Below are 22,333 nucleotides of genomic sequence, written 5' to 3'. Positions count from 1 at the left end.
AGTTGTTTATTTCTTATATGTGATATCAATATCATGTACAGCCTCTTTAAAGATGTTGATCAAATGTACAAGCTTTAATTTTATTTACCCAAATTTTAATAATGATGACTCCCTGAATAGAATCGGACGTCGGAAATTTGGGACAAGTTCCATTTTATGAACAGATTGGTATTTTCCCCATTTCTCACAATCCTCACATGGATTACCTTTACCTTTTCTCCCTATACTGATTGTCATATCCCTCCCACTTTGAGATGGGATCATTCGGCCACTGCGTTTATCTGCGCAGTCCAGCTAAATCTATGGGGACAACTAACTAGACACATGATCTGTCTCTAATAATGTGCTTGAATGTTATAATTTGGGTAATGCCATGCAACTATTGCCTTACCTGACCTACTTGTTCTACCACTGGTAGATATGTTGGAACTTGTCAATGTTTCAGGCTGTGGGTGCATGAAGTTATGAGAGTGTTCTATGACCGTCTCACTGATGACGGTGACCGATCATGGCTGTTTAAGTAAGTATTTAGTATGTTTTATTTTGCTTGTGCTAACATCAGTTTCATATCAATGATTCTGATATACGTTTGGTCAAAGGTGATTCATTTCTAGCCCAGCAGTATTACAGTGTTTAAAATACCCACCTGACTGACAGTGATCTTTTACAGATCAATGTTTTCAAGATTTGTGTTCCATCAAGCAATATATAGAGGCAGTTTAGAGTCCTGTCAAGGACATTTATAACTTTGAAGGTCACTTCGTCTTGAGTTATTGAAATGTCCTATTAACACCATTTAAACCTTCAATTCAGGAAGGAATTCTGACACTGTGTTTGTATTGCCAGGACTGTAGGTAGCTTGGTGAGAGAACATTTCAAGGAGAGCTTTGATGGAGTGTTTGAACATCTTGCTAATGGAGGAGAGGGGGGCAAGGTAGGTGGTTTTATGGTTGCTGTTTGCCTCTCAGAACATTCTCAGGCTGAACACTATCATCATCCGCTTCGGAAACTGTCTCTGTTATTTCGTATTCATTGACTGTTTCTCTCAGGCTTCTGAACTCTCTCTGTCATATAACTTAAAACCTCTTTACTATGTATTCAACTGTTTCTCTTGTGTAATCCTGTTAGTGGCTTAAATTCTGAATTAGGGCTGCCTTCATTGTGTGAGCTCTCTAACATACTCTCAGGCTGTGTAATATATGCATACTCTCTTGGTTTCTTAACTTGGAGGAATCTTTACCTTTTGGGTGACTGGGACTAAGTCTGCTTTTACAACTCCCATGTATGTGTGTATGTGAAGATTCTGTCAGATCTCATTAGCAAGTACAACGCACATCCAACAAGTACTGTGCAAGCAGTTGCATGTCATAGTAGACAGTAAGGACATTACTGTAGATGTACAGTATCTCACTATATTATGTAAATATTATAAAAGAATTTACAACCTCTTCCCTTATTTGCAAATAAAAGCTTGATTTTGAGGTGAATTGTCCAACTCATATTAATCCAAATGGCCAAAACACAATATCATTATATTTAAGGGTGATAACAATTGAGCATGCTTTTACGGCATTTAGTAGTTAAAGAAGACCAACCTGTGACAGTTAGTGGGGTGATATGGTCCCTGTGACAGCACTCTGGCAGAATCTTTGTAGTAATGGACCCATTTTTCTTCACGTGTTCCCTTGCTGTAACAATGTAACCAATTCTCTGTTACAGGGAGAGGTATATGTCTGCTGTGTTTTGAACCTTTCATTCCTGTTTCTATCCTGTTTGTTTCTCCCTCCTTAACCTTGCATGTTGTTGAGATTTTATTCCAGGGTTGAAGTTATGAATGTCAGGACGTACAATATATTTACATGACTGTAAAATACCCATGAAATACATGTCAAGCAGCATATCACGGTAGTAAATCTACAACACTAGAGCCAACATGCCTAGATTGCATGTTTATAATAGTGCTTTATGGATGGATGTAGTACATGTCAGTAAATTGTAGCTAGCATCCTACACTTCTGAATGAGAGATAGAATAGACACCATTACTACTGCAACCCACAGCAATCAACATCCAGTTCTATCTGGACTGAAGGCACTCATTATCAGGTAGTATTGATAGAGTAAGACCTTTATAGTTACATAAGGCATGACTTTGAACACTTGCCCAATTGTTTCTTTTTTCATTGACATTTGAGTCACCTTGGAATTTTAATGTTCATTTTATTCACAGAAATTGTTTCCTTTGTTTGTGTCAATTGTACAAGTTGGAGTGTGCTACACACAACAGATATCACCTGCACTAGCTACTGGGTGACACTAGGTTAGATTCACCATGAGTTAATCAACTCTGAGCTGTGTTTCAGGCTGCCAAAACCATCAAGCTTGCAAAAACTCTTTTCAAACGTAAAATAAAGAGAATGGCTGTGGTCGATATTGTCTCAAATGATGTTCATGTAAAGACCTCTTTCTGGTTAATTCTTTCTTTTGAATAATTAATTTTCTTTTTTTCTAACAGTACAGAATATAAAAATAGATCGTCAAGTTTCTTTGTGTAATCCAAACTAAAGTAAAACACCTATAATCCCAAGACTTAAGGTTTATTAGTATAGGAATTTTAAAATCAGTCTAAACATAAGGATTTCCACACCCAAGTATGAGGTATACTCATTATATGTGTCACTACAGGTACAAGAGCAAGACCTGCGTAGTTTGATGTTTGGGGACTACATGAACCCTGATGCAGAGACAGAGGAGAGGGTGTACGAGGAAGTCAAGTCGCTGGAGGAGTTTTACAGAGTGGTGGAGCTTTGTCTGGAGGAGTACAACAACACCCACAAGACCAGGATGAACCTTGTCATCTTCAGGTAGAGACACACTGTCACACAGCCACAATTAGGGGGCACACAATAGCACATTTTGTTACAATATAGATCTTGATAATTGATCAGATCGTGTTGACTGTGTGCTGCCATTTTATTCGAAGCAAATGCAAGTGAAGTGAGAGGTGGAATCTGATTGGTGAATAGAAGGGATACAGAAGTGAGATAACTCGTAATGGCCACTGGTGACGCTTTGATGAAGCCATATTTCGGCAAGGGTGGAAAATGGACTTTTTTAGTCAGTTAACTCCCTTGCCTCGGGAAGATGCAGTCATCACGATTCCAGCTCTATGACGGAGGTCTGAAAATAATTTAGTCTGGACCAGACAATCCAGTGACTGAAAGCATGAAAAAACAATTGACACCACCGGGTTGTGATGACAGCCAAGCCTCCAGACCTGAACATCTAGTCCTCTTTAGTTGGCTCACAAACAAGGGATGTTCTTCCCTGAAATCCCCAGGGTGAAAAATGTGTTGTGATCTTGGTGCTGGTCGTTGTAATTTACATACCAATTGTTTTGTCAGATATGTATTGGAGCACCTGTCCCGCATCTGTCGTATTCTGCGTGTGCCGGGGGGCAACGCCCTGCTCGTGGGGGTTGGGGGCAGTGGGCGGCAGTCCTTGACCAGATTAGCCACGGCTATGGCTGGCTACAGCATCTTCCAGCCAGAGATCTCCAAGAACTATGGCAAGGTTGAGTGGAGAGAAGATCTCAAGGTAGGACATGTAGCATGGAAAGTATACTATTATGAATATATGTGAAGTTAGTCAAGGCATCATGTATTGATTACCTGGAAGTTAAACCTGAATTGCTATGGTTTCAACATAAAAGTCATAACCCAAACTAGAAAACATTACACATTTTAAAATCTAAATCAGCATGAAAACTAACAGTTTTAGTCCACTAGTCCTGATAATCATAACATATAGTAAAATCCTTAAAAAGGGAAAATGTCTACTAGTCCTCATCATACCGTAACTTTTAGGCAGTTTGGCAAGGACTATAGGACAAGTGCCTATTTGTAATGCTGTAAAAATATCCAAAACTTTTTTCTCCAACTCACAGCTCATTTACAGAAGATTTATACATACGTCTCTTAGAAAAACAATCAAATAGTATCTAACTTCTGTTTGTGATGTTCCCTCAATTGAACTTTTGTGCCATTTCTGTTCATAAAATGTTGATTTCACAGCTGTAAGGTTAAGATGTGTTGTGTAGTTTAGAGAGGCTGAGGTTCAGATGACAGATCACAACACAAGTTGATGTGGCAAAAATGATGGAGACAAAATACTGTATAAACTAATAATCATAATAAGTGTTCAATTGCTTGTATATCTAGTCTATGGTTATTGTACATGGGAGTCCTATGGTTGAGTATAGCTGACACACTGGTGTTGCCTGCTGCAGAGCCTACTCAAGAGTGCTGGAGCCATGGGCAAGACAACAGTGTTCCTCATCACAGACACACAGATTAAAGAGGAGTCATTCCTCGAGGACATCGACAACCTCCTCAACACAGGAGAAGTGCCCAACCTCTTCCCCACAGACGAGAAGGCAGAGATCATGGAGGTACTCATGTTGGTATTTGTATCTCTGTTTGATCATGGAGATACTCATGTTGGTATTTGTATCTGTGTTTGATCATGGAGGTACTCATGATGGTATTTGTATCTTTATTTGTTCATGTAGGTACCCATGTTGGTATTTATAACTTTGTTTCATCATGGAGATACTCATGTTGGTATTTGTATCTTTGTTTGATCATGGAGGTACCCATGTTGGTATTTGTATCTTTGTTTGATCATGGAGGTACTCATGCTGGTATTTGTATCTCTGTTTGATCATGGAGGTACTCATGTTGGTATTTGTATCTTGTTTGATCATGGAGGTACTCATGTTGGTATTTGTATCTGTTTGATCATTGAGGTACTCATGCTGGTATTTGTATCTTTGTTTGATCATGGAGGTACCCATGTTGGTATTTGTATCTGTTTGATCATGGAGGTACTCATGCTGGTATTTGTTTCTTTGTTTGATTATGGAGGTACTCATGTTGGTATTTGTATCTTTGTTTGATCATGAAGGTACCCATGCTGGTATTTGTATCTTTGTTTGGACAACTGACTGTTGACTCATGATGGGAAGGATGGACCCGTTTGTTCTGTACCAGTATAATGTACTTCCTCTTATTTGTTGGTGACATTCTCTTTGTCTATAGGTTGTACGTCCGTTTGCTCAAGCTGGAGACAAGAACGCAGACTTCAGCCCCCTTGCCTTGTTTGCATTCTTTGTGAACCGCTGTAGAGAGAACCTCCACATCATGATCGCCTTCAGCCCCATTGGCGACGCCTTCCGGAACAGACTGAGGCAGTTCCCCTCCCTCATCAACTGCTGCACGATAGACTGGTTCCAGGTGAGTAGAGCCTGACATGTGTTACCTGGGTGCTGTGGTACAAAGCTATTTTACCACTAAGGTGATCGTAACTCCCACATAGACTTACGACAGTATTAGCACTAAGATTGTTTTGTAAAATGGCACTGCATGAGCTCACTGAAAGAGATTTGGACCCTTCTGTTTTAATTGATTAGAAGTACAATCTTAGTAAATCTCTTTCCTGATATTTTAAGAATACTGTTTCCATCCATATATTATGAAACAATATTAAAGTATTTAGCACTACTAATGTCCTCAAGACTCAATTGGTCCAAGGCTTGTAACACCTTAGCACTACAGGCATCTAAGGCAATGTTTCCTGTTTAAAAAGTATTCAAGGAAAACAAATATATCTCATTTTCCACTGCAAATTCGATATTTGATGGTAAACTTCTACCCATTTTGTTGTACGGCTCAGAAATATGGGGCATTAAATATTTTGAATCCATTGAGAAAGTTCACACTTTGTATTTTAAACACTTTTTATGCTTTGGTAAATATGGTTCAAATAAGGCAGTACTAGGTGAAACTGGTCACTGTAGTATATATCTTCATAGCCAGCTGTATGTCGTTAAATATTGAATGTAGTTTATACAGATTGTGTTGAATTGATTTTGTACAGATAGTGTTGAATGAAGGTTATACAGATCGTGTTGAATGTAGGTTATACAGATAGTGTTGAATGTAGGTTGTACAGATGGTGTTGAATGTAGGTTATACAGATGGTGTTGAATGTAGGTTGTAGAGATGGTGTTGAATGTAGGTTATACAGATAGTGTTGAATGTAGGTTGTACAGATGGTGTTGAGTGTAGGTTATACAGATCGTGTTGAATGTAGGTTATACAGATCGTGTTGAATGTAGGTTGTACAGATGGTGTTGAGTGTAGGTTATACAGATAGTGTTGAATGTAGGTTATACAGATAGTGTTGAATGAAGGTTATACAGATCGTGTTGAATGTAGGTTGTACAGATAGTGTTGAATGAAGGTTATACAGATCGTGTTGAATGTAGGTTATACAGATAGTGTTGAATGTAGGTTGTACAGATGGTGTTGAATGTAGGTTATACAGATGGTGTTGAATGTAGGTTGTAGAGATGGTGTTGAATGTAGGTTATACAGATAGTGTTGAATGTAGGTTGTACAGATGGTGTTGAGTGTAGGTTATACAGATCGTGTTGAATGTAGGTTATACAGATCGTGTTGAATGTAGGTTGTACAGATGGTGTTGAGTGTAGGTTATACAGATAGTGTTGAATGTAGGTTATACAGATAGTGTTGAATGAAGGTTATACAGATCGTGTTGAATGTAGGTTGTACAGATAGTGTTGAATGAAGGTTATACAGATCGTGTTGAATGTAGGTTATACAGATAGTGTTGAATGTAGGTTGTACAGATGGTGTTGAGTGTAGGTTATACAGATGGTGTTGAATGTAGGTTGTATAGATGGTGTTGAATGTAGGTTGTACAGATGGTGTTGAATGTAAGTTGTACAGATGGTGTTGAATGTAGGTTATATAGATGGTGTTGAATTGAGGTTGTACAGATAGTGTTGAATGTAGGTTGTACAGATGGTGTTGAGTGTAGGTTATACCAATAGTGTTGAATGTAGGTTGTATAGATGGTGTTGAATGTGGGTTGTACAGATGGTGTTGAACGTAGGTTGTATAGATGGTGTTGAATGTAGGTTGCATAGGTGGTGTTGAATGTAGGTTGTACAGATGGTGTTAAATGTAGGTTGTATAGATGGTGTTGAATGTAGGTTGTACAGATGGTGTTGAATGTAGGTTGTACAGATGGTGTTGAATGTAGGTTGTACAGATGTTGTTGAATGTAGGTTGTATAGATGGTGTTGAATTTAGGTTATACAGATGGTGTTGAATGTAAGTTGTACAGATAGTGTTGAATGTAGGTTGTACAGATAGTGTTGAATGTAGGTTGTATAAATAGTATTGAATGTAGGTTGTAGAGATGGTGTTGAATGTAGGTTGTATAGATGGTGTTGAATGTAGGTTGTATAGATAGTGTTGAATGTAGGTTGTACAGATGGTGTTGAATGTAGGTTGTACAGATGTTGTTGAATGTAGGTTGTATAGATGGTGTTGAATTTAGGTTATACAGATGGTGTTGAATGTAAGTTGTACAGATAGTGTTGAATGTAGGTTGTACAGATAGTGTTGAATGTAGGTTGTATAAATAGTATTGAATGTAGGTTGTAGAGATGGTGTTGAATGTAGGTTGTACAGATGGTGTTGAATTGCGGTGGTACAGATGGTGTTGAATGTAGGTTATACAGATGGTGTTGAATGTCGGTTGTATAGATGGTGTTGAATGTAGGTTGTACAGATGGTGTTGAATGTAGGTTGTACAGATGGTGTTAAATGTAGGCTGTATAGATTGTGTTGAATGTAGGTTGTACAGATGGTGTTGAATGTAGGTTGTATGGTGTTGACAAGTTGTTGTGTGTTGTAGCCTTGGCCAGAGGATGCCCTGGAGAGAGTGGCCAACAAGTTCCTGGAAGATGCTGAGATTGAGGACCAACAGAAATCTGACTCTGTCTTCATCTGCAAGTACTTCCACCAGAGTGTGCGGGACCTCTCAGACAAGTGAGTGAGGGGGGAATGTTCCTGTTACAGTTTACCATATCTTATTGTTTGACATGTTATTTGAATAAAACTGTCTATTTCTAAGGATTTAGGAAATATGGATGTAACATATTTTGTGCACACACTGGGCGTTTTATCTCCAGATTCCTGGATGAGCAGGGTCGACACAACTACGTGACCCCGACTTCCTACCTGGAGCTCATCTACTCCTTCAAGTTGCTGCTGGGCAAGAAGCAGGATGAGACGATGAAGGCCAAGAAGAGATATGTTGTTGGTCTAGAGAAGCTAGCCTTTGCAGCATCACAGGTTAGTTAACGCTCTTTCCTCTGATCCAAAGTCTCCAAAATAATATGAAACTTCAAGAATGTAGAAAGTAAGCAAATCCATGTTACCTGGGTACATGTTCAAATAATTACTCATGTCACATTGTATATGTAATCACCTTATGCTAGCAGTGGTTGCTAGTGACCTATTCTTCTCAGGAATGTATGGGTCTTATGAATTGATTCCATACCTTTCCATCCATTCATTTCCAGTTAGGACTTTGTTAGTAAGAGCAATGTGCAATATGTAATGTAGGATAAGAATATAAAATAAACAATACTCTGATTTTGAAATAACTATAGAAACACACAAATCAACATAATTACACAACTCACTCATGATGGGACTTTTATAAAAAGACCACTGACACTAGGGCTGGGATGATTCACCGATACATCGATGTATCACGATACATTACATTTCGATACGACTATCGATTTGTGGGTCTATGTATCGATACAAAACGATACACAGCTGATATACTACGAGTAACAAAATGCATTTACTGCTGTTTACATCGTCCGCAGTCAGTAAAGAAAATCAAGCGATGATACAAATAAAGACGTTTAAAACAAATCTTTACATATATCATACAAAAAAATAAATCAACAAAAATATATCTAAAAGTATTCAAACTTACATCTAAGTTATTATTTCCATCTTTTCGTGCGATCACGTGTAATGCAAGTCAAATGACATTTCAGCTTTCGTCGCCTTGAATTCCTGGCTCAGACAGGATGTCTAATGCAAAAATATATGCATGAAAAATCTTTGTCACAGCTCGTAACCTAGCATGATACATTCACAAAGTTCCATATTTTGAATATATATCGTGATTTCCTGCTTAAAACGTTCAGAATAACACGATTTAACAAAAATCTTTCGCCAACTTCTGAAATTTATCAAACACGAGCTTGGTATCACAGCTGTTATTTGATTGGCTGCCTTAGGTCACATGCTCAAAATTGACCAATCACGAAACTTGTAGCAGATTTCGGCAAGAAAGCCTCATTAGAAACCAATTTTAATCCAATGAAATCGCTTGTCATAACTACGACAAAAAAACAGGCGATGTTATGAGCGTGTAGATGAAAGAATAAGCTTTCTAGCGATGTGTCATATGCCATTCTTCGATGAACGTGTTATTCATACGAAGCCTCAAAAAAGGGGGTATTTCTTCATGTTACTGAGCGGACAGCCGCTGTTATCGGGAAATGGATGATGACAGAAACTATTTATAATTCTTTTAAAAATGTTTTTCCAATTACATAAACAATGAAAATAACACAGAAATAGGTAAGTGGATTTTATGAAATATTATATTTGCCGAAAATCGTCAAGTTTTCACTTCCTTCATCCTTAATCTGGATGTTAACAACGTGTTAGCTTACATTTTTTATTTACAACGAACTTAATTAAGTTGCAAATGCATTATTTTAAATAATGTGAAAACATAATTTCATATTTAGAAACCATAGGATCAGACCTTTCAAATCGTGTATAACATGTATAGTAGCAAATATATTTTACAAGCAGATAAATGTTGGCTTCATCTATCACACAAGAGTCTCTGGGAACTCGGTGTCCCAGCAGTAAACACTTCTGGTTGACTGGTGTTGAAAGAGTTAAGGGAGTACTGTGAACTGTGATATTAGTGTGTCTGTAATCTAGGCAACAGTATCAGGTTTAGGTTACATTACAGCATAAAACTGAGCATATTTCAGTTTGTTTGAGATCTGTAGCTAGCTGCAGCGGCTGAAGTTGGTAAAAGGCCAAAACTTCCATTGTTTGAAATAGTTAATGTTCAGACATCAGTTAAACATGTCTGACTTTGTGATTTATTAATTAGTGTGATGTTGATTATTCAAGTTCAGAGTTTCAGACAATTTGCCTTTCATTGATCATTGTGAGAAAATCACAAACCAGTGGTTGTTTTTACCAAATAGTTCTGCTGTTCAGATGACATTTAGAATGCATTTTTATTGCAGAAAATCAAGGTATTTAGTCAGGCTCCTTAACTCAAGTGTTTTGATTCTTGCTATTGAGTGACATGTGCTGTGTTTGACACATGTTCTGAAGGAAAATATGAGTTATTTGATGAGAACTATTTTACATTAAACTTTCATCATCTTCCACAGCTTGTGACATTATTTTTTGTATCGTATCGTACATATCGTATCGTGACCCCACTATCGTGATACGTATCGTATCGTGACCTTGTGTATTGTCCCAGCCCTAACTGACACTGCTTGAACAGAGCACTATACTGCGCTATGTATTGGCTTCTCCTCCAGGTGGCTACTATGCAGAAGGAGCTGGAGGAACTGCAGCCACAGCTGGTGAAGAGCTCCGAGGAGAATGAGAAAATGATTGTAGTCATTGAGAAGGAGTCAAAGGAGGTAGAGGTGACAAGTCAGAAGGTGAAGGCTGACGAGGCAGTAGCCAATGAGCAGGCGGCATCAGCCCAGGCCCTGAAGGATGAATGTGAAGCTGACCTGGCGGAGGCTCTTCCCGCCCTGGAGGCTGCCCTGGCTGCCCTCGATACACTAAAGGTCAGTATGTAAGATGGAATGGCTACACCAAACTGCCAGCCGAGTGCTGGGAAGTTTTACACTTTATATTTCAATTCAATTTTCAAATATGTTTCAATATTTCTAATTTCAGTCATCTGAAATTACGATTGTAAAGTCCATGAAAAACCCTCCTAATGGAGTGAAGGTTGTGATGGCTGCTGTGTGTATCATGAAAGACATCAAGGCAGACAAGATCAATGACCCTGACAAGCCAGGACAGAAGGTAATGCATCACATGCTGCAGACTAAGAAACAGTCATATTTTGTCATGTTCAGATTACAATGTAAGCATATGTGAATGTTTCTTCTTAGCCATCCTATCCATTTGATCGACTTGACATGTTACCTGTCATTGTATCTGTCACAGATCCTTGACTACTGGGGACCTTCAAAAAAGTTGCTGAATGACATGAACTTCCTCAACATGCTCAAAGTGTATGACAAGGACAACATTGCTGTAAGTGTCTTTTATTATCAAAATGTTAATTGAAAATTGAATTATACCATTGTAACCTCTGTTTATTGACAAATGTTATTGCCATGGATTTATGTCCAGACACAAAGTTAAAAAGACTAAAAATGACTAATGCCTCATGCTGATTTATTCCAGTTATACTTGTAGGGTGTCACTTACAATTTACTCATTGTCTACATTTTCTGCCACACAGCCACACATAATGCAAAAGATCAGAAAGGAGTACATAGGTAACCCTGAGTTTGACCCAGCCAAAGTAGCCAACGCTTCATCTGCTGCAGAAGGTCTGTGTAAGTGGATCCTGGCCATGGAGATCTATGACAGAGTTGCCAAAGTTGTTGCACCAAAGAAAGCCAAGCTGGCAGAAGCTGAAGATGAACTGAAAAAAACCATGGCATTGTTGAATGAGAAGAGGGCAGAACTTGCTGCTGTGGAGAAACGTCTGGCCGACCTGAAGTCCACATTCCAGGAAATGACAGAGAAGAAGGAGAGACTGTCTACCCAGGTCGACCTGTGCGGTAAGAAGTTAGTGAGGGCTGAGAAGCTGATCGGAGGACTCGGTGGTGAAAAGGATCGGTGGACAGTGGCTGCCAATAACCTTCAACAGATCTACAACAACCTACTGGGCGATGTTCTCATTTCTGCTGGAGTCATTGCCTACCTCGGTCCATTCACATCTGCATTTAGAGAGTCCTCCACAACTAACTGGGTCAAAATATGTACTGTGAGTATTGATGGTTTCATTTTTTGAGTCATTTTTAATAGATATGATAGTTACTTCGGGACATACACATTGTCAGATTTCAATTGAGTTGATTAAAAGTAAAAGAAATAGAAAAACATTATTGTCATTTTATTTTTAAAGATATTTTGGTGAAACAAATAATTTCCACATTTTGTTTCATCAGTGTGATGTGAACAGGACATGTCTAGTCCAAAGTATCACTGACTCATTGTTACTAGTGTTTTATTTAGTCCAATGTGTGTTTAATTTGTGAAATTGTTCTGGTGTTCACAGGAGAAGAAGATTCCATGTTCTGCAGATTTCTCCCTTAGCAAGACACTTGGGGAGCCCATCAAGATCCAAGCCTGGAACATCGCCGGCCTGCCTAAAGATAGCTTCTCGATAGATAATGGTGTCATTGTGGCCAACTCCAGGAGATGGTGAGTTGAAATTTTAACTCTAATGTCGCATCAGCCAGTAATAAAATTGACCCTATTTATTTGGCCAAAAGCCCAGCCTAATCAGTTCTCTATTGAGTATCGAAGTGTAGCTGAGAGCCTAATTGTTACAGAATAACATCTCTGGGACTAGGTCTGGGACGAGTCCAAATTCATAACCCGGGTACCCGACCGCCCTCTTAGCTGACCTTACCAGGGTTCCAACTGTAGGTCTCAAGTTGGGTACAAAATGTATGATTGAGATTTTGTTTTACATGAGCCCTGTCAAAAACTAATTAGATACATGCATAAAACAATCTGATCATGCATCACTGAAGTTGACAGAAGCTTTATCTTTACTCAAACATATATAAGTCAGAATGAATGCATGCATTGTCAGAAACAAATGCGAACTTTTAGTGACTTGTTTGTGTATCCAGGAAGTTTGATTGTTATTGTCGTTCAACAATATATCACATGACTAACCACGAGTCCAGGTATTCCTGTGGGTACCTGGGTCCTCTTCATGAGCCACCCTACCAGAGTACCTGAGTTAACCGTCCCAGCCCTATATTAACCTATTTCTGCCTAGACAACTGTAAAGACTATGAAACAAATGCTGTACTTCAATCTATAATCTCAAATGTTTAATCATCCTAATGTTGAAAACATTCAATTGTATGACTATTTGAACTCTAGCTGTGTTGCATCATGAAACATGAACAACATAATACTAGTAATGGCACTGAATATATAGCTCTTATAATATTCTTCCATTTGTTTTGGCAGTTCTCATGTTCTTTGCTGAATACATTTGTTCAAATTTGTAAACAAGGACTGTAGGTACATTTATATCTACTGTATGTAGAGTTTATTGAGAACTGTTGTTATACCCTTCCATCTGTTTTACCCCTGCACCTTACCCCATTTGGTTAGAATGTATGAAGCCCAGTCTTGGTGTACCATAAGATTGCTGGAAGGGGATGTAAACTGACTCACTCACCTCTTTATTGCAGGCCTCTGATGATTGACCCTCAGGGTCAGGCCAACAAGTGGGTGAAGAACTCCGAGAAGGACAGCAACCTATCCGTCATCAAGCTGAGTGACGGAGACTATATGCGGACACTGGAGAACTGCATCTCCTTTGGGAACCCCCTGCTGTTGGAGAATGTTGCAGAGGAGCTGGATCCCTCCCTGGAGCCCCTGCTGCTGAAACAGACATTCAAACAAGGTCAGTTCATGATGCTGTGTCTCACCTTCTTTTCATTTTTTGTAGGGGTAAATAAAGTTATATAATTGATACAAACTGAAAATGACATATGCAGGCTATGTAAGTTTCATAGATGATTTATACAATTTAAATATGCAAGTAAAGATTTAGGGTTGGAATCTTGTTCCTATACAGTGAAACCTTGTAAAATAGTAGCACATACTTTGGGACATCAAATGTATGATGAGTTATGGAAGGTTTTGAGAGGGTGCTCATGGGGAATAACTGGATATATAATGTCAGGAAGTAAATGGCATTCCAATGCATCTCAGATAGTGATGAATAATCAGAGACTCCATCTCCTAGTAGATGGTCTCTGTAATAATGAAGGATTCTGCAGTGCCATGAAGTTGCACTTTCTTTAGTTATATCCGAATGTCAGTATTTGAGGTTTCAGTATATAATATCAAGGGATGATTTTGTTATTTAATCATTAATGTATATGTGACTTTTATTTTTTCTGAAACCAGTGTCGGGTATGAAGTTATCAGATTATATTCTCCAATTTATGAGCTTATTTCTTTCTGTGAACTTCTCTCCTGAACTCTTACTTCTGTATTTGGTAACCCATAGTAGACGATGCTGGTAAGACCCTTAGCTGCAGCTCACCACATGTCTATATCTCGTACTTCACCCTGTATTCCACTCACAGACTGCTATATATACAGTATACATAGATAGATGTCAGTATATACTAAGCTGACAATTAGGGCTTCTTTTAATTCAAGGCTTCTCTCCATTTAACAAAGATCTGTTTGTGTTTTGGGTAGTCTAATCTGTGAATATTCTTGGGAGAATATATAGTATCCAGTGCTCGTGTCATACATACCTGTAGGTGTGGTTGGGTTGGAACCTGACTGGTGTGTCAACCATCACCATGTCGGGGTTATTAGCCATGCTATCCATGTCATCCCACTGTGATATAGCTGTAATATTGCTGACTTTTCAGTATGATGTATAATAATTAATATTAATACTTGTTGTATAAACTGGTAGGTATTCATTTTGTATAAAGTCTATTCACTTGATGGAGATGTGTAGATAATATATCGGGATATTTTGAAGTATCCATAGTAGGACACATTTTCATCTTTCGTAGATCCGCCTGAGCGGCCAAACAAGATTAAATTGCTTCGTTTGATAACTGTAATGAAACTGAAAGGTATGGATGATTGTCACTTTCCATGCTAATGCACTGTTCCACTTGTAACAGAGGCGGATCCAGAATTTGGAAAAAGGGGGTTCACACAATACCAAAGTCATGAAATGAACACAAACATTTATATCTGAGTGACAAAAAGGGAGTTTACACAAGTCAAAAGTAGGGTGCGCACACTCCTCTGGATCCGTCAGTGCTTGTATAAGATCAGCATACTGCTCTAGACAGCACCCTGCCATACAGGTTCCTGCGGTGTTAGCCAGCATGGGGATGTGCAATATCTGGTGTAAGTGAGTAGGCAGAGGTCTGAGGTATATGTGTGTAATGTTAGCCAGCATGAAGACAGGTAGACACATGTACTGTATTACTAGACAGTCATCAGGGCTGCAAAACATGCTTGGTAATACAGTAGTCAGCATGGGACTTAGAAATAGTCAGCTCCATGTGTGGTACAGTAGATTACTTTGTCAGAAGTATCTAACATAACAGTCTTTTCTTAGTTTTATGTTTATATATTGTTAAATTTTGTGTTTTAAGGAAAGGGTGAGTTATTATAAGGAGCATCTTTGGCAAACTGGAAAGGCCACCAGAACTACAGTGATCCCTCGCTATTGTGCTCTTCGATAAAGCGCTACCTCGGTTACTACGCGCGGTAACGCATGGCTCCCAAAATTTATGTACACTTTTAATACTGAGAGTTTTACACAGACCTGATTGTTTTGATGTTCGTTGTTCATTTGCACATAACGCTTCTCATTGCATAATCAACCGTTTATCTCTGAATGGAGTTCTAATAATCTGTTTGAAAACATCCGCGGCAAGTCAATGCCACTGAAACACTCTGTACTTGTGTAATGAATTGTGATTGGCTCTTCACTCATAGTGTCTGTTACTACCATTATTGATCGATATTTTCATGTAAGTAGACTACTTTCACATTGAATGTGACAGTTAAGGCGTGTTAATAATAACCAAAGGCGAAAACATAATGGATATATATTTTTACACTATGAACGGTAAACAACAACATTGCAATGTGCAAGACAGGCGAAGATCGTGAGATTGGCCGAGCTCGCCTCTGCCTTGGTTTAACGGCTCGATCATCGTCTATAATGCCCACCAATTATTTGGACCCCATTGGTAGCGTTGTAGCCAGGGACCACTGTTTAAAAAAAATTAAAAAAATTATTGTGAAAATCGCCTCAACATGAACCAGTCTTTTGACCATGCTGATTTTTAAAGAAATGTAGGTACAAAATGTGGTGCAAATCTTAGGTTACATATTTGCTTAGATCTGATTTGTTGAGTTCAAAATTTGCAAGATACAGAAAAGATTAATTGTTTCACTCTGTCATGTTCAGTCAGTTCATGTCTGATGACATTCCTGATGGTTCTTTTACTTTTCCAGTGTACCAAAAAGGGCTTTTATCATGCCTCATCCTCATCCTAAAATCCATATTTTGCATTTGTGCATTATGAGTATGATATTCAATAAATATAACCAGAACATCCAATCAGTATAATGACCAGTGTGTAGTTCATATTCCACTTTGTTTAATGTTTACATCAACCATACCATTCAGTGTGTAACCTTGCTGTACATGTCTGCTGTATGTGTCTGTCCTACTCTGTCCTCCCACTGTGTTGGCTTCAACACCGACATGTGGAGGCCGTGTCCTGTGTATGTTAACTGTGGCCATCTACTGTCCACCCACTGTGTTGGCTTCAACACCGACATGTGGAGTCTGTGTCCTGTGTATGTTAACTGTGGCTATCTACTCTGTCCTCCCACTGTGTTGGCTACAACACCGACATGTGGAGGCCGTGTCCTGTGTATGTTAACTGTGGCTATCTACTCTGTCCTCCCACTGTGTTGGCTTCAACACTGACATGTGGAGGCTGTGTCCTGTGTATGTTAACTGTGGCTATCTACTCTGTCCTCCCACTGTGTTGGCTTCAACACCGACATGTGGAGGCCGTGTCCTGTGTATGTTAACTGTGGCCATCTACTCTGTCCTTCCACTGTGTTGGCTTCAACACTGACATGTGGAGGCTGTGTCCTGTGTATGTTAACTGTGGCCATCTACTCTGTCCTCCCACTGTGTTGGCTTCAACACCGACATTTGGAGGCTGTGTCCTGTGTATGTTGACTGTGGCCATCTACTCTGTCCTCCCACTGTGTTGGCTTCAACACCGACATGTGGAGGCTGTGTCCTGTGTATGTTGACTGTGGCTATCTACTCTGTCCTCCCACTGTGTTGGCTTCAACATCGACATGTGGAGGCCGTGTCCTGTGTATGTTAACTGTGGCCATCTACTCTGTCCTCCCACTGTGTTGGCTTCAACACCGACATGTGGAGGCCGTGTCCTGTGTATGTTAACTGTGGCCATCTGCTCTGTCCTCCCACTGTGTTGGCTTCAACACCGACATGTGGAGGCTGTGTCCTGTGTATGTTAACTGTGGCTATCTACTCTGTCCTCCCACTGTGTTGGCTTCAACATCGACATGTGGAGGCCGTGTCCTGTGTATGTTAACTGTGGCCATCTACTCTGTCCTCCCACTGTGTTGGCTTCAACACCGACATGTGGAGGCTGTGTCCTGTGTATGTTAACTGTGGCCATCTACTGTCCTCCCACTGTGTTGGCTTCAACACCGACATGTGGAGGCCATGTCCTGTGTATGTTAACTGTGGCCATCTACTGTCCTCCCACTGTGTTGGCTTCAACACCGACATGTGGAGGCTGTGTCCTGTGTATGTTAACTGTGGCCATCTACATGAGCAGTGATGAAAGTTTCTCATTTCTGATGCATTCATGTCTGAGAGTGACAGAAATATCTGTCATGTGCGATTGATGTTAAGTTTTTGTATATGCATGAAAAATAAAAACATGTACCTTTCACATGTATATATCAGTATGTATGACACTGAATGCTTATGTCGTGCAAACACATGAAAGTCACAGGTCTTGAAATTTAGAGTGGAAAGCTATATGTATATCATAAATATTCTCTTGACATAACAACTGTCGAAATGTGGTCAGTCATTGATTGTTATTATTTGTTTTTAAGATTATGGATAATAATAATATTAATAATGGTAATGCATAAAGGCATCATGTGACCACAAGACTGATGAACAGTCATTGAAGAGATCAGATGAAAATGTTCATAGACCAAAGTCAACTGAGCTGGTCTGGAATACCCACAGTGAAAAGTCTCGCATTTTTATCAATGTTGCCAATGTGACATAGAAACGTGACAAAATTGAAAGAAATTCATATTTTTTTATTGTTGTTTTCTACTTATTTCACAAGGCCGTAGAATGACTGAACATGTTAGTATCTTTGATGGGGCGCCACCTGGAGAAGAGTCAGGTAGTAGAGCCTGCTATTGTCCGACGTCACACACTGTGTTCCACCGAGGTGCCTCGCGTTGCTGTCAGCTGTCAGCAGCAGATCATTGCTCTGGTCTCTGTCCGTCCTGGAGCTGCTGTATTTGTTGCTGCTTGTGTCAGCTTGTATGGAGATTCAGAAACAAACCCAGCTCAATTCTATTTCACATTGTGGAACACCAGCACTGCAGTGAAGATGGTTGGCACTGAATTCCAAGTGCTTTTGACAAGCCTTGCAGAGAAATGAAGGCTTCTTAGAACATCCTCCATAATCTAAACCTTCATTTCCTTGCGCCATGCTAACATCACAAGACTGGCTTCATATACACCATACGGTTATCACTCCCTGCGCGATGCAAGCTGCACACACTGCTGTTGTTAGATTCAGATATTGCAGTTTACCTTGAGATGCTGGCAAGATAGTCATGAATCAGATGTTTGCTTTGATAGTGTTATGTATGTGTAGGTCTAGATAGGATGATCTGTGTTTTATGTGGGATTTGTCCATCCTCAACCAACCTCCACCACTGCTGTAATGTTGCTGTGTAAATATCTTACTGTTGTCCTTGTTTGTCCTGTGATGTCTCCTAACCCCAATCTCCAACCCCATCTCCACCCCCATATCCACCCCCATGTCCTCCCCCATATCCACCCTATCTCCAACCCCATCTCCTCCCCATGTCCACCCCCATCTCCTCCCCCATATCCACCCCATGTCCACCCCCATCTCCTCCCCATGTCCACCCCCATCTCCTCCCCCATATCCACCCCATGTCCACCCCATGTCCACCCCCATCTCCAACCCCATCTCCATCCCCATCCCCACGCCATCTCCACCCCATGTCCATCCACCTCCCCCATCTCTACCCCATCTCTACCCTATCTCCACCCCATCTCCACCTCATCTGTCCTCCATCTCCCCTCCAATCTCTATCCCCATCTCCATCCCCATCTCTACCCCTGTTTCAACCTCAACCCTATCTGCCACCCACCTGCCCCTCCACCCCCTCCAGTATTTTGTCTACCCCATCTACCCTCAATCTCTCCCCCCCCCCCCCCCCCCCCCCCCCCCCCCCGAAACACCTCCACCCCCAACCTCTCTCCCTCTCTCTCCCCTTGCCATCATGTTGCTGTGTGTGTGTGCATATGACTGTTGTCCATGTTATTACTGACGTAAGTGAGATCGGTCCCCTGGTTGTGACCGGGCCGTCACATGGCTCCGTGTTCCCCTCCATCAGCTGGTTCATCCCTCACAGCCAGCTGGCACTTCCACACCTTCATGTCTTGAAATGTCTCATCAGATTCTTTCCTTCTTTTTCATATCAGTAACCTTATTTGGTGTTTTCTAAAATCCAGATTACTGAGAATCAATGAGAGCTTATAGTTAAACTGTGTTGACCTGTGTGTAATGCTCTGTGTAACAAAGAACTATGTGTATTATATGTTCTCCTTTATTATTTAGCCTATGATTACTGACTCTGAACTAAGTATTTATTTTACATTTGAAACACTTGTTTAATCTAAAACAGATTTGAAATCAGAGTAAATAAAGCATAAAAAAGGTGAAATTAGCTGGTGAGTAAGACTTTTGTTTTGTTTATTAGCTGGCGTTGACATGATCCGACTCGGAGACAATGTGATTGAGTACAGCCAGGACTTCCGTTTCTACATCACCACCAAGCTCCGCAACCCGCACTACCTGCCTGAGATTTCAACCAAGGTGTCACTGCTCAACTTCATGATCACCCCAGAGGGTCTGGAGGACCAGCTGCTGGGAATAGTGGTGGCCAAGGAGAGGTGAGTGGACTGGTCAGTTGGCCAAGGAGAGGTGAGTGGACTGGTCAGTTGGCCAGAGAGTGATACCCCATGGCAATAGTCACTTACATACATGGTGTAGTCCTTTCTATCATTATCATGGGTCTCAGTATCTGTAACATGACGTTCATTGAAGAGTTAAGCCTAAGGTATGTAGGATATATGCATCATGAAAACAAGAGTATCTCCATGTGTCTGGCATCTCCATGTGTCTGACAAGAGGTTCCATGTGTCGGACAAGATAGTCTCCATGTGTCTGGCAATAGAGACTCCATGTGTCTGAAAACAGTCTCCATGTGTCGGACAAGATAGTCTCCATGTGTCTGGCAATAGAGTCTCCATGTGTCTGAAAACAGTCTCCATGTGTCGACAAGATAGTCTCCATGTGTCTGGCAATAGAGTCTCCATGTGTCTGAAAACAGTCTCCATGTGTCGACAAGATAGTCTCCATGTGTCTGGCAATAGAGTCTCAATGTGTCTGAAAACAGTCTCCATGTGTCGGACAAGATAGTCTCCATGTGTCTGGCAATAGAGTCTCAATGTGTCTGAAAACAGTCTCCATGTGCCTGACAGAGAGTATGTTGTGTGTTACAGGCCTGAGCTGGAGGAGGAGAGACAGGCTCTGATTGTGACAAGTGCAGCCAACAGGAAGCAGCTGAAGGAGATTGAGGACAAGATCCTGCACACTCTGTCAGCCTCTGAGGGCAACATTCTAGAGGACGAAAGTGCCATCCAGATCCTTGACTCCTCCAAAATACTCTCTGATGAAATCTCCAAGAAACAGAAGGTAATCTCTGCGCTGATATATATAAATGAGACAAGTATTTGAAATTGTTTATTTTAATTCCTTTTGTTTTAGCTACTGACAAATACTACATATAAATTCATATTTTCAATTTACATCATGCAATTGTTCTGGTAAACAAACTGAAATGTTCTATTAATATATATTAACTAAGGTTAAGCTCAGTCTGATAGGGTTTAACATATTATTTCATGAATGCTAGTTAGGAGATAAACATACTAAGTTAGGTTACCTGTAGATTTTACCAAGCTAAATTAAGTTTAGTTTATTCTACCATGACTAAATAAATTGTGTTAGCAAACATATAGAGTATGGGTTGAGTCCAGTGTTTTGAGTGGGTTGTTGATCTGAATTACTGAATCACCGACTACAGCCTGTAAACAAAATATGGTGCTGTATATATGCTCAAGCAGTTTGTTGACAGTATGACAGGCATTGAAAGCATATAGCACGGCAACTTGGTAAGCCAACATGAGGTGGGCACCCTTAAAGAAAACTAAGTAAGCTTTGCAAAGCTTTTGTTCTACACCGCACGTCACCATTATGATGTCATATCGCTCATTGTAAGACAAAAAGTACTATTCTATGAATATTAACATCAGTGATGCTGCCATCAAATTAGCTGTTTAATAGGAATTTAAACTGAAGGGAAGACTCTCATTTTGTTTGGATAAAGGAATTCCACCTTCATGGGCTATATGCAGTTGTAATCTCCTTTATCAGATCGCAGAGGAGACGGAGAAGAAGATTGAGACTTCTCGTATGGGGTACCGTCCAATAGCTAAACATTCCTCCATCTTGTTCTTCTCCATCGCTGACCTGCCCAACATAGACCCTATGTACCAGTACTCCCTCATCTGGTTCGTCAACCTCTTCGTCATGTCCATACAGGACAGGTGAGATATTTTAAGCCATCCAGCTGTTGGGAAACAGTAGAAGGGCTGGTTAACTGTTTTACTAAGGTCACTTGTGGAATGGTGAAAACAAATAAAATTCTTAGAATTTTCCATGTTTTTATTATTTGTTCACTAAAATTAAAATATTTTATTTCAAACAAGCATGTATAATGATGTCAATAATCCAAAGCCTCAGCATAATTAGTATAGATTTGTTAAATATATTTGGAGATGAGGTTTTGACATAATTCTGAATTCTAAAATATCATCTGTAGTTTGTAAGGATTTGCATGTTTTAATAAGCTTTGTTTTTGCAGTAATAAGTCTAAGATCTTGGAGAAGCGTCTTCGCTACCTGAAAGACTATTTTTCCTATCAGTTGTATGACAATGTCTCTCGGTCCATATTTGCCAAGCACAAGTTGGTGTTTGCGTTTCTCCTGTGTGCCAAACAATTGCTGTAAGTACTAAGTGGCATTGCAGCATTAGCAGTGGCTAGGCATGACCATCTTTCACAGCTGTGGCTGCTCCACCATCCCTCACT

General features: G+C 40.0%; 1 protein-coding gene across 3 annotated transcripts in view; it reads left to right on the top strand.

The window, feature by feature from the left end:
* The window catches only part of LOC139446048 (dynein axonemal heavy chain 12-like), an 82,761-nt gene that overhangs the window by 41,197 nt on the left and 19,231 nt on the right, over positions 1 to 22,333 (top strand). For 2 of the 3 annotated variants that reach the window (XM_071227316.1, XM_071227314.1), the window contains 18 exons: positions 446 to 520; positions 847 to 934; positions 2,685 to 2,863; positions 3,404 to 3,596; positions 4,288 to 4,449; positions 5,099 to 5,293; positions 7,788 to 7,921; positions 8,065 to 8,227; positions 10,540 to 10,797; positions 10,910 to 11,041; positions 11,186 to 11,275; positions 11,487 to 12,017; positions 12,312 to 12,457; positions 13,471 to 13,685; positions 19,880 to 20,072; positions 20,685 to 20,877; positions 21,619 to 21,791; positions 22,109 to 22,249. In XM_071227316.1, the coding sequence (XP_071083417.1) occupies positions 446 to 520; positions 847 to 934; positions 2,685 to 2,863; positions 3,404 to 3,596; positions 4,288 to 4,449; positions 5,099 to 5,293; positions 7,788 to 7,921; positions 8,065 to 8,227; positions 10,540 to 10,797; positions 10,910 to 11,041; positions 11,186 to 11,275; positions 11,487 to 12,017; positions 12,312 to 12,457; positions 13,471 to 13,685; positions 19,880 to 20,072; positions 20,685 to 20,877; positions 21,619 to 21,791; positions 22,109 to 22,249 (3,261 nt within the window). The remainder of the gene's footprint in view (positions 1 to 445; positions 521 to 846; positions 935 to 2,684; positions 2,864 to 3,403; positions 3,597 to 4,287; positions 4,450 to 5,098; positions 5,294 to 7,787; positions 7,922 to 8,064; positions 8,228 to 10,539; positions 10,798 to 10,909; positions 11,042 to 11,185; positions 11,276 to 11,486; positions 12,018 to 12,311; positions 12,458 to 13,470; positions 13,686 to 19,879; positions 20,073 to 20,684; positions 20,878 to 21,618; positions 21,792 to 22,108; positions 22,250 to 22,333) is intronic. The other variant, XM_071227315.1, reaches the window with a different exon arrangement.

This window comes from Haliotis cracherodii, unplaced genomic scaffold (genome assembly GCF_022045235.1).
Source record: "Haliotis cracherodii isolate W230 unplaced genomic scaffold, xgHalCrac1.p SCAF_6, whole genome shotgun sequence".
In the NCBI taxonomy this organism is placed as follows: domain Eukaryota; kingdom Metazoa; phylum Mollusca; class Gastropoda; order Lepetellida; family Haliotidae; genus Haliotis; species Haliotis cracherodii.
The sequence above is the reverse complement of the archived record's forward strand: the minus strand, read 5'-3'. Positions and strand labels throughout refer to the sequence as shown.